This window comes from Elephantulus edwardii, unplaced genomic scaffold, assembly GCF_000299155.1.
Source record: "Elephantulus edwardii isolate Elephantulus edwardi_28Jun2011 unplaced genomic scaffold, EleEdw1.0 scaffold00012, whole genome shotgun sequence".
Lineage (NCBI taxonomy): Eukaryota > Metazoa > Chordata > Mammalia > Macroscelidea > Macroscelididae > Elephantulus > Elephantulus edwardii.
In genome coordinates, this window is record NW_006399762.1 from 17,585,534 (window position 1) to 17,598,889 (window position 13,356).

General features: G+C 36.7%; 1 protein-coding gene across 3 annotated transcripts in view; it reads right to left on the minus strand.

Moving 5' to 3' along the window:
- The window catches only part of ANK2 (ankyrin 2, neuronal), an 843,213-nt gene that overhangs the window by 78,478 nt on the left and 751,379 nt on the right, over positions 1–13,356 (minus strand). For 2 of the 3 annotated variants that reach the window (XM_006881082.1, XM_006881081.1), the window contains exons 27-29: positions 3,516–3,740; positions 1,903–2,001; positions 764–918 (exon numbers count right to left, since the gene is read on the minus strand). In XM_006881082.1, coding sequence (XP_006881144.1) covers positions 764–918; positions 1,903–2,001; positions 3,516–3,740 — 479 coding nt within the window. Of the gene's footprint in view, positions 1–763; positions 919–1,902; positions 2,002–3,515; positions 3,741–12,085; positions 12,122–13,356 lie in introns of all 3 variants that reach the window. The other variant, XM_006881083.1, reaches the window with a different exon arrangement.

A 13,356-nucleotide genomic window follows, 5' to 3' on the forward strand; every position in this document is an offset into this window, starting at 1 on the left:
GGATAGAAGGAGAATTGATGCCTTTGAGCTGTGGTGCTGGAGAAGAGTGTTGAGAGTACCATGGACTGCTAGGAAAACAAACAGTATACACACACCCATACACACATACAAATAATTAAAATTTTTTTTTAAATGAGCATTTTTTTATGTGTAAAAACTAACTACAAGAATGTGTCCCTAGCTGGGGTAAGATGTTATTGTACTGAGAACACAGTAAACCTTCAGCACCAGGAGAAGATGGGCTGTTTCCTTGTATGCAATTTACAGCCTCCTGAAAACCTGCTGGAGGGACGGTCAGCTGTAACTTCCAACATGACAGCGATGACTTTTGTTTTACTTTTTATAATGTTATTTAACATGTTAAGTCTTTCAATACTAAAGTTTATACTTTTGATCAGTAACTCAAATATGTAAGTTTTTAGTTAAGCATTATTTTAAAATATTGGATTATTAGCTGATATTAGTCTTCTTGAAGGTGATGAAAACAGTATCTATTTGATCTAGTATTTTAGGCCCCCCAAAAGTTTATACTAATGATGGGGGAAAGCTGTATCCCTTTATTCGAATGAGCTGTTTATTTTTTTTTAAGTGAGGCAAATACATCATGTAATTTAATTACCAACAGTGTAACACAGCAGACTACATGTTATAGTAAAAGAATGCAAGACACACACATGCACGGTCATGTACGTCACAGGAGAGAAGCACCGTTGTAGTCATTTTTATTCTTCCACTTTTGAGTTCTTTAAAACTCTCCACATACCTTCATCCATACCATTGAGGATTTCATTCAGCTCCTCTTCGGTGTATTCACAGAAGTGCTCTTTCCAGCTGTCCCCGTTCTCACTGCGCAGGACCACCAGTTCCCGTTCCTTCCCTCGAAGAGCCGCAAAATGAGGGATCTCCACAATCACAGGCCTGACACAGCAATGCAAAGTGTTTAGTGTGGTGCTAGCTGACCAGGATTAAGACAAGCACCTCTACTCTGTCTGTTACAAAGTGACCTGGATTTCTTCCCTTTCTGGGGACAGGGGCATAGTGGGCCATCCTCTGGGGCTCTTTGGCTAGCAGATGGTTGTGCAGTAGCCCTCTACCTCAGGGGAGCACCCCTCCTCGGGTACATGCTGCTACCTGAAGCCAAATGATGTTTGTTGTGAGTGCATGTGGCATTCTGGAACTCCTCCTTTGATAAATGTAAGCATATCACATTTAACCAAAAGAAATGTGCATGCATATTTACGATGTATGCATCTCCTACAACATTGTCTACAAGGTGCAAAATGACAGATGGTTTCGGAGGGGAGATGCTGGTGTGCTGCATAATTTGATGTGTTGTCAATGAGGAGATGTCAGAAGAATTGACTACTTGTGAACTAAAGAGACATGCACTCATGGTTGGCTTGTATTTTCATCATTCAAAGAAACAATAGGCATGTGGACACAGTATGACCTAAACTGATCATCTCAGCAGACAACACAACTGTGTCCAATGCCTATTACATTCAGGATCCAGCACATGCACCGTCCTGATTTATTTCAGGTTACAATCATCCTCAAAATATACAGAGGCTTTTGATTTTTTGAGTCCAGGTTGCTTTGATACAGATTCCAAATTCATCAAAACGACATCAGAACTAGCACATAGTACAACTAGGCAGATCTCATGCTTAAACGAAAATGAAGGTCACAGCACTTTAAGGGGAAAGATATAAAAACATCACTCCAAAATAAAAGTCACATACCACAAGGGTCAGAAATGGTCCACTAAAGATAGGCTATACAGAATTTAAATCATAGAGAGGGACATGTCATGGGCACAATGACAAAAAGAGAAATCATATTGCAGAAGAAGGAGAAGAATGGGGGGCCAGCAGCCATCAATTTGTTTTAAGTCACTCCTACCCAAGGAATTTGGTTCCAGGAGGCCCCAGCTGAAGGATGCGGCTGACCAAACTTTCTCCCTCATTAAGTGGGGGAGGAGCCGTTGGCAGGTGAAGTTTACTGAGTACATCCAAAGCAGCAGTGAAAGAAAGAACATAAGTAAGCTTCAGGTATGGTTTTCCACAGAACCCCAGTTTCACCAACTGATGGACAGGGTGAACTTTGGTTTCTCACTGCATTTGGTTCTGCCCCCTCCATTGGTCACAAAGAGCAAGGAACTGAGACCCAGAGTGTACAATGGAGGCGCATCTGTGGAAGGAGAGCACTTAGCTGTCAGATCTGTCCCTATGTCATTTCACCGCCAGGGCACTAGCAAAAAAATGTAAAAAAAAAAGTGTACATGTTTCTATATGTGTTCCATGGGATAGACAAAGCTGTTGGGAATATACCAAAAAACTCTGACTCTGTAGAAAGGCCAGATGTTTTTATTGATATTCCTCAGCAGATTTGAAGAGTATGCGGAAGCCTAAAACTACCTGGGTGTGAGGGAAGGGCCAAGGGATGGGACCAAATATGAAAAGAATCACCTACAATCTTCTACAATCCTAACACTGGTTTCTAGTGCACCCCAGAACTTCACAGGCTCCTCCTAAAGCTGTGGTCTGGGGTAGGAGGACATGGGAAATGGTTTCTACTACTGGGAAATAGCCTCTTTCAGGTGTGGAACTAATTTGGAGCAAGCTGCTAGTTTGTTCCAAATTACAAGGCTTTAGAACTTTTCCCGAATTCTAAAGCAAGCAATTTTCTCCTTGATATGACATTGATAAAGAAAAAGACTTCGTGATTGATTAAATTGGTGTTTCTCCCAGTTTTTTTAAGCAATAATACTCATTATGACAAGACTTAAAGACAATTGATTTGTTTCAAAATGTTTTGAAACTTGTCCCCTCCACTACTTCATCCTTCTGTCAGTTCTCAGCGGCAGCTATTCATTTCTTGGCACACGGAGATGCCACTCAATATAATAGCAGCCGTACAAACAAACAGAAGAAAGAAGAAATGCTAGTTTCTGCTCAAAATTGCTAAAATGAGCAAGGAGGAAGTTAGACTTGATTTTGTTGTCTTAATGAAAACTGTGATTAATGCACTGTCATTGTCGTCTTAAGTCACAAAATAGCAATTTTGAGAACAGAAAAATACCAAATAGATTAATTACTTTAAGATGCTCGAAAAGCCAATATTGATTCCCAAAGTAAAGACACTGGTTCTATTCTATAGCTTCTTAAGATGTTATGTTTATATTGGAATAGTGCTATATTATTTATTACTTTACTATGTAAATCTTAATAGAAAAGTAAATACCTACCAGTAAGTAGTTAAATTACAATTATGATTATTCATTCATCTTGGGGGTCTAATCAACCTGAACATTTAACTCATTAATGCCTTAAAATAAGAGCATATAGGCAGAGTCAAATATTGAGGTGCTATTTCTAGTTTTTGGAAAAAAATTCACAGCAGTCAATCTTCTTTCAAAATGGTTTGACGTACCTTTTTCTACTCCATCCTAGAGCTCTCATGTGGAGAGCTATGCTCATCCATGACAAAGTGGGAGGCTTAGCAGAAACCCTTACCCAAGGAACTGAGCACCAGAAGGTCCAACTTCAATCAGGCGACTGGCCAGGCCTTCTCCTTCCACCATTGGAGGCATGGTCGCCAGTCTATGGCGTTTGACCAGTCGGCAAGTGACTCGTGTTGGGGCAGTGCATTTCCGAGGAGGGATAATGATTCGGAGCCCGTTGTGTCTGCATCCTCGCATAGCACCACCTCGGGCATCCACCATAAAACTAACCAGGAAACTAAAAATCGAAATAGAAGATTAGGCAAGTTTTGAAATCTCATCGATCAGAAAAATAACTTTTTGAAAAAATTTTGCAATCTAATCTTCCCCTGTAATATTTTATTCTTAAAATATATTTTGTCATTTTTTGTATAAAATATATTTTGTAATTTTATGTATAAAATAGAAAAAAATATGTTTTTAAAAGTAAGATTGCTCTAACTTCTGTGTTAATGTTTTGTGGTGGTGGTGGTGGTTTTGTTTTTTGTATTTTTCTTTCTGTAATTAAAGAATTTTACTAATTTTTTATCATTCATGACATGAGTAATTACTCGTAAGTTCAAAATATATGCAAGTGGAAAGAAAGAATATGAGGCACATTGTAAAATTTCCTTTTGTTTAAAAAGCAAATTTCTCTGCTTCCTGTATGCATGCCCTGTGGAAGACTTGTAGTAAAATAACGAGACAGAACAGAGATGAAAGAACAAATTGTAGCTTTTTACTAAGTCACATCTACTTGACTTCTCAGAATTTCATCTTGTCAGATCATTTTAACATACTTTTATTGCTTTCTTTTCAAAGAAAATAAGACCTACAGGTCTCCTGTCAAGGCCACACCCACACATGTGCATCCTGGTCCACATCATCTTACCCAGGATGCAGGTTTTTAACTGAATACATCCTAAAGGAAGAGGAAAAGTAGAATAATCAAATGTTTTGAATAGTGTAAACTTGCTTGTTGAAATGCCCTTTTTCACTTCTTAAATAAAAGACTCTGCTGTACTCTTGTACTCCAAGTAGAGATGGAGTGGACAGGGAACAAGATTCTCATCTCCTCTACTCTGTAATTAATGAGAAATTCCAGGAGTGGGAATCCCTGAGCTCACATTAATGAAGGTTATCTATGCACGGTTGTGTTCCTCAAATAATATTAACTAAGGAAGTCAGAGCTAGCAATTTAGAAAAGTAAATATACAGCTATTGCTTTTGCTTTTTCCTATCAAGCTAGTTGTTCATGAAAAGAACTATAAAGCCATGATGACATGGTTTGTTTAAGTGTAAAAATATAGCATGTTTCTCTTAACTTTGATGTTATCTCCTTTGCACCAGTCTTAATAACTATGGGTCCTGTTCCATTTGAGTCCTTGCATTTTACTGAGTATTCTTCGGTAATCATTTAGTCAGCCAGGCAAGGCAATGTTATTGTTGTGCACATATAACAAAGGCATAGGACACAGCGTGTACACTTTTACACAAACCACATCAATATCTTTCCCAACATTACCTGCGTTTGTGAGACCTTCCTTTATACAAAAACATCTACTGATATAACCAAAAAGGCCTGTTATCAGATTCACCACACCCTGATACTTCACAAGTGACAACATTTACTGCATTTGAAAGACTTTTTTGTCAGACTAGATTAAGGCACAAAACCACATACATTTATGTTTGTTTTTTTTTTAGTTTAGCAAAGAAATAATAAGCATCCTCTTTAAAGCAGAACACAAGAGCACATACAGCATGCTCTTTAACAGAAGTCTTGTTGCTAGTAATAAAGATGGATGGAAAGAGCCCAGAGTGCCTTTCAGAAGCACATCATGCAGAATGAGGCCACAGGAAGAGATGTCACAGTCCTTCCCACATGCAGGAGTCAATCTAAACAGGCCATTCATACCCAGTCCTCTTAGATTTTCAGATGGGGCAAAACCTGAGGAATAAAGTCAGTCTGAAATATTGATGTTTCTGGTCTTCAAAACACTATAAGGAAATGTGAGATGCTTTTCTTATTACTAGTCTTTCACTATGAATTCTTGAGCATTTTCTTTCCTACTTGATTATTTTTTATATATATACTATGCTGTAATCTCGAAGGCACATGGCTCTAATCTAGCAGTTGCTCCATGGGGGAAGAATGGGAAATCTACTCCTGTGTGATTTACTGCTTCTGAAAACCGGCCACAGAATCAGCTATGGGTCAGTTCCAACTCAATGGTACACAAACAACAACAATTTCTCACAAGAATGAAAGAACTAGTAGGGCTTCTAAACAGATATGAATATTTCTCTTTGCTGTATTTATGATAAATTTTATATAGAAAGAATTGTGTAGTCACAACTAATTTTCAAGCAGTGCTACTTTCAAACTCAACATAATCTTTTTGGCCCATATACTTTTAAAGCCAATGCTTTGCTCTGATTTTTTTTTTTTTCATCTTTCAATTACTATCTCAGTGGCAACCAAAACAAGGCCTCATGTATTAGCAAGGAATAATTGCAATATTTTATATTATCAATCAGAACTCTATATTTTAAAGTCATTTGAAGCCTTTCCACACACATGTTATAAGCAGTTTCTTCTATCCTTATCCCAGCAATGGCTTTAATCCTTCATCTAGAAAACTAAGTAGACTACCATGTCTCCATGTAGACTGTATTCTAGTCGAGGATTCTCTAAAGAATGAATTGAGGTAATTGTCCTTTTAATGGTATCAATGACTAAACAAGCACAAGTTTGATTACTTTGCCTGGTTTAGTGTCACTGACTATTCCTTTTTAAGTTTGCTTGTTGCTTCCACCAGTACCATGATTTGCATTTCTAAGCTCCTTCGCATGCAATGTCTGTTATACTTTTTCTTGATAGCAGTTGCCCTACTATGATCTGAGAATACAGAAAGCAAGGACATAGTTGCTGCTTTCAAGAATCTTACAAAATCTCACTTATCAAATAATGGCTTCATCATTTCTTATAATTACTTACTTTCCTGGTTTTAAGCACATTCAGTGTTATGTACAATTTATAATGGCAGTGACATATTCTCCATATTTCTTCCTGTGTCCCCCCAACATCTTACAATAGTAGGGATTCAATAATAATTGTTGAGCAAATGAAGGTATATAAGAGTACAAAATAAAAGTTAGAAGGAAGTGCATATATTTACACCTATCAAAGAAAGAAAAAGGCTAAAATGGGACGTATTTGAGTTCTTCAGTGACCGAACCATTAAGACAGTCAGTTCTCTCTCTCAAGACACTGACTTCAAGTGTCTAAGCTCACTAAACAGTAATAAAGTTGAGAAAGACCATCCTAATTAAAGCTAGATAGTCTCCTTTGGGTCTACTGACAGCTCAAAATGAGAGATTTGTATGTATTTATTGCTTGTAAGAGAAGTTTAGTAGAAGATGTAACCAAGTAAAACCAAAAATTAAAGTCTACTAGGATAAATAATTTTAGTAGAGGTGAAAACTGTATGAAAAATAGACTAAAGTCTAGGAAATAAAAGCAAAAATGCATAAAGACTGGATCTAATACTAATTTTTCTACAAGTATCTGTTTTTCAATATAAATCTGAAAAATAACCTTTAAGTACTGCACCAAAGCAAGTTGGAAAATCAAGACTCCAAAATGTAGAATGTAAGGTTCTAATGAAAATAAGACTGTCTTTTTTTAACAAATAATGAAAATAAATGGCATAAACTAGGAAAAAGCAACTAGCTTTAGTGAGAGCATGTTTATTAGAATGCGTTTATGTTAATTTTCTCATATAATTGAGGAAAAGAGAAAAGATCTAGTCTATAGGGGCACCATCTTACAAATCATGTAGTCTCTTCAACCTCAAAATAAATATGCATGACAGATAGAAAGTCAAGAAAAAGGAGAAGAGAGATGAGGAAGAAAGTGAGGAAAGATCTTGAAAAAGGAAAAGAATGGAAAACACTAAAGGAAATAGTAATAGTCAAAATGAATAACAACTGTTTACAAATTTTGCCAGAAAATTCTCTGACCTAATTGTTGTTACATGCCATCGATTGCCTCTCACTCATAGCAATCTTATGCACAACGTCTCTGAAGCCTGCCCTGTCTTGAGTCAGTCCCACTCACTACAACCCACCTCTCCCCATGTCCCTAGTCACTCTATCAATCCATCTTATCAGGAGTCTTCCTCTCCTGTGCTGTCCCTCCACCGTTCCAAGGATTGGTCCCTCCTGACCACATGCCTAAAATATGTAAGAAGGAGCTTCAAAATCCTACTTTCTAAAGGGAAACTTGGTTTTATTCTCTCCAAGACAGACCTCTTTGTTTTCTTGGCAGTCCATGGTATGTTCACGACTCTTCTCCAGCACCACAACTCAAAGGTACCAATTCTTCTTCTATCATCCTTAGTCATTATCCAGCTCTCTGATGCATAGCAAGTAACTGCAAAGACCATGGACTGGATCAGGCACACCTTAGTCTCTAGAGTGAAAATTGTTGCTTCTCAGTACTCTGGAAAGGTCTCTGATAGCAGATTTACCTAATGCAACACATCTTTTGATTTCCTGACTGCTGGTGCCAAGAGTGTTGATTGTGGAATGAAGGAAAGTATAACTGTTAACAACTTCAATCTCCTCTATCTATCAGGGTGCTGCCAATTGGTCCAGTGGTGAAGATCTTTGTCTTCTTGATGTTGAGCTTCAATCCATATTGAAGACTACAGTCCTTGACCTTCTGCAGCAAACACTTCAGGTCGTCTTCAGTTTCAGCAAGCAAGGTTGTGTCATCTGCATAATGTAGATTGTTGATGAGTCTTCCTCCAATCTTGATGTCATCAAAATTGGCAGGACTGAAATAACTGTCTAATACTGGTGCAATTTTCAAAGGTTGAAGGTGAATGATTTGTGAGAATAGTCTAGAAGCTGTCCTGACTGAAAAAGTATGTCATGTCTATTTATCACAGGAAAAGTTACATGTTATGAAATTAGTAAATTCATATAACACACTAAGGATAAAAAAGGTTCTCATATTATCAATAGACTAAAAATAGGACAATGTTATATTTGAAAATATTTGAAGATTGAGAGAACTCAAGTAAATATACATATAACACAATCTTACTTGCTAAAAGTTATGAGGACTTAAAATATTTACAGATGAAGATTAAAAACTACAACCTTCAGTATAGATTATACCTCAACATAAAGTGAGCAAAAATCCTTCAATCTGGACCAATAAATAATATCATGGTAAAAGGAAATAGATTGAAGAATTTTGCTTTACTTGCATCTTTAATCAATACTCATGAACATAGCAGTCAGGAAATTAAAAGGCACAATACAGTACAAAAATATGCTGTCAGGGATCTCTTTATGTAAAAAAGAGAATTAAGGTGCTCCAGCTCAATCTATGGTGTTTTCAATTGCTTTATATGCATGTGAAAGCTGGGCACTAAATAAGGAACATCAAAGAGGAATTGATGCCTTTGAAACGTGAAGAAGAATAATGAATATACACTCTATGGGCTGTCAGAAGAATGAACAAACATGGGGAAAAAGTAAAGCCAGATGGCTTCTTAGAAACAAAAATGGTGAGACTGTCTCATGTACTTTGAACATGTTACTAAGAGGGACTTTTTCCTGGAGAAGGATGTCATGCTTGATTAAGAAGGTTCTCATTGCCATTGAGTTAGAACCGATTGATAGCTGGCTCTCCAGTAGGTTTTCAGAGGCTGTAAATCACCTGGGAGGAGACTCCTCATCTTTCTCCCATGGAGCACTGGGCACATTTGAACCCATCTGCCATTAGGTTGACAGTGTAACTCCTTAACCACAAGGCAACCACAGAATAGATAGGCACAGTGTCTGAAAAAAATGGGATCAAATGTAGCAGTAATTTTGAGGACAACATAATATTAGGTAGTGTTTTGTCCAGAGCTGACTGAACAGCGCCCAAAAAACACAACAAAAATATACAATATATATGAGTAGAGATGATTGTATTTAAACAGGAGCTCATCTCTGCCCTTTGACCTTTGAGACTAACTCTGACTGTCAAAGATAATAATCATCAAAAGAGCTCATCAAAGATGAATATGACCACTCAAGGTTATAGGAAGAGTTAAATAAAAAAATAAGTAACCATATATAACTATATAAAGTTTGTTCTCATAATTTTCTTTTTCTTACATACAAGTTCTTTTTTCTGCTTGTCTTGCACTATTATAGTTCAGCAAATATAGGACATCACATTACAGAGAGAGAAACTAGTATTTCTTGAGTACCTAATTTTTTTTAATATTTAGGAATTGTGCTTGTCATTTTCGTACAGTTGTTGTTATGTGCCATGGGGTCACTTGTGACTCATCGCAACCTTATGTACAATAGCTCTGAATCCTGCTCTATCCTGAGCCAATTTCACTGTCTCCCCCACACCTACTCCCCTTTATCCTAGTCATGGAGTCAATCCATCTCATCCAGGGTAGCTGTTATTAGTTTGTGAAACTCATTATTTTATAAAGATGCATATTGTTACATGAAAGCACAGGGTAATGCAGTGAGTCCCAAGCTCCTTCTCTGGTCTAGTCTAACTCTGTCTTGAATTATTGCTGTAGCCTCAGACAAGTCACTTAGTATTTGTAAGATTCCATTTTCTCATCCCTTAAGTGAACAGTATCAATAAATAATTTGCTAAGTGCTTTCCAGTGTTAAAATTCTATGTACAGCTTACTGTTAAATAAGTTAGAAAGCCTATTTATGCGTTCTATTTCAGATGCTTGGGAAGAGTTCTTATTTGGAAAATAAACTATTATCCAAAGACTATTTTTTTGTGTGTGGTGTGGACATATATTCAAAGAGTTGTTCTGCAGGAAATGTGCACACACGTTGTACTAAACATTGACCTAAGACCATAGACCATACAGACAAAAAAAAAAATCACATTAATGTATTCAGTGTTAACTGCATGTTATCTTACTCTCCAAATGAAAGTCAGCACTCATGCAAAGTAGAAACTCTTACTGAAGTTTTATAAATTGTGAGATGCAATGTTACCACAATTTAAACAGAACAAAAGCAAAGGCAACCCATCATTATTACGCAAATGACTTGCTTACAAATACACAATCCAGTTAGCTAAACAAGTGCATGCTTATAGGAGGCAGCACAAAACAATGATTCTAGTCTTTGGAGGAATACATACATCCTCTACCCCCAAAATGTTCATTTCTTAGCTTTATTTTTAATTCACCTAGGACCATAGGGTAGGCACAGGAAGGAAATTGCAGCATTCAGAGTTAGTTATTGGATAAAAAAATAGGGAGGAAAAATCATCAGGGTGCTTCAGTGATCCACATATACATAGCTAAAGGGGGATGAAATGAAATTTGATTTTTTGATTCTGGAGAAAACCACCTTTGGAATTTCTTCAGTCTCTCTTACCCTCCCAAATTCCCCGACTTCTATAAATTGATGGAAAATAGATTACTTTTAAAAATAGCACAAATTTCTTAAAACAATCAAAATGTTACTTATCAATCATTATTTGGTTAAGAGTTATACTGTCAACCCAAAGGCACACAGGTCAAATCCACCAGCTAATCCACAGGAGAAAGATAGGAATCTCCTCCTATACAATTTACTGCCTCTGGAAACCTTCTGGAGGGTCAGTTATGGTTTGGTTCTGACTCAATAGTACACAATAACAACAACAGCAACATATTCATGAATCGAGCAAGGTGACACAGTGGTTAGAGCTGCCTGTTTCCATAAAGACTTAAAGCCTTGGAAAATATTTACAGCCTGTTGAGTTGCTGTGAGTCAGAATCAACTTAATGGCCCTGAGTTTGGTTTGGGGGTATATTTATGCCTAGGAGAATAACATGTGATATGTGTTTGAGGGGGGGAAAAGGCTGAATATAATTTTTTAAATGGTAATTTAGAATAGTATGATATGTAGACGGATCATTTGTTCTATCATGGTAGTTGACTAGATAATACAAACCTATAATCAGCAGTCTCACAGTAACCTTTAAAAATTCTTTTTCTAAATTACATAGAATAATGGATATTTTTAGAAAGCTGACTACAGGGTTATTCCATAGCATAATTCAAAATATCAAAACGTTGCCTTTAAACTAGTAGTGCCAAAGAAATAAATTAAAATTAACTTTCAGCCTTTGAATGAACTGGACTATAGTTTTAAAAAATGCCACTAAAAATTCAACCATTAATAGAATTTTAAAATAGCTCAACCATTGTCCGTAATTACGGGGAATAAATTTTGTTCACATCTAGTTAGCATTTTGTTTCCCACAAAAGATGAGATGAGGAGACCCATAACCAAGGTGTACTCTCTTGGTAGGGCTAATTCATTATGACATAATCTCACCTAATTGTGCACAGAACTTTTTTTTTTTAAGTACCCATTTTTCTCTTCTCCATGAAAGCCAAGTGGAATTTGGCAATCAGATTTGGAGACTATCAATCTGTTTGTCTCTGTGGCTAAGTATCTTCACACTAAAGCATCCTGAGGCATGGTGAATGCAGGAGATGGCAAAAGGGGGAAAGAAATAGGTAATATGTTAAGAGAAGAAGTATGCAGAAGTTCACCTGCTGTTGTCACGATCAAGACATGGAGAGGCGCGGCTGCAACAGAATAGATACTTTAGCACAGAGAAGGAATGGATAAAGTGAAATATAAAGAAAGAAATCAGAAGTGACTTTTAACTGATAATTATTCATATACCAATATAGTATTTACTGGGAAAAAAAGATGGAAGTACAAATGAAATAAATACAGCTCTATGCAAATGCCGGGAGAAGGGCAAGGGCAAGGGAGCTTTGTGGAAAATCCCAATTTAGGTAGTGAGAATGTTACAAAAAAATCACAAGATACAATTTTATTGCCTTCTTTGACACTGTTTTGTGGGGGCACTTAACAAAGTCTAAGTGATCAGAAGCTCCAGAAACAGTAACACTATAAAGTTTCCAATGTGATGGGCAGAATTTTAGACACAAAAGCTTTTCATTTACACTTTTAAAAACTTTAAAAATAACAGTCATGCCCTTGTGGGCTTCCACAGAAGAAATGCAAACAGAAAAGACACAATTCAAAGTGTAGCTTCAATGACAAACAATAGCATAAACTATAAAGCAAAGTAACAAAAACAGTCTTAGTGTTTTTCTCCCAAAATTTTATCCTCTGCTGTGGGGACCACTGTTCCCCTCATGCATGGGTTGTATGCTCTAATCCTACGGACAATCGTCTTTTTAAACCTATATATCTCCTTTTTAAAACAGAACTGCCATCTAGGGTTTGCTTCCGGCTCAACGGTACACAATAACAACAGCGACATATTTATGCATTGGAGCGAAGTGACACAGTAGTTAAAGCTGCCTGCTTCCATAAAGATTTACAGCCTTGGAAAAGATTTACACATACAGTCCCTAAGAGGTGGACCTCATATAGATGGCAAATTGTCATTGGGACTCATAGGGCTTTGTGGCAGCTGATGATATATGTGTAATGAACCAGCAATCTATTCTTACTAAGTTGATTTGGCTGCTTATTATAGAAAGATTTTTCTTCATCCAAAAGAATTTACCTTCACATTCTTATGACAGATATTTGAAATATAACTAAATTACCTGCAATAGATGTTTACATAATAACTGATGCTATCACATGAGAAATGGCCTTTATTTCCTTGTACTTCAAATATCACTTTTCCTTATTTGAACTAATATTCTCACCATGTACTCTTGAAAGGGAGATCTTTTAAAAGATCATCTCATCAGGGTCTTTTGGTTATTATATCATCTTATACCACACTACGGTGAGCTGTCACTTAGATACTGGACTTAATTATCACAGGAACAGC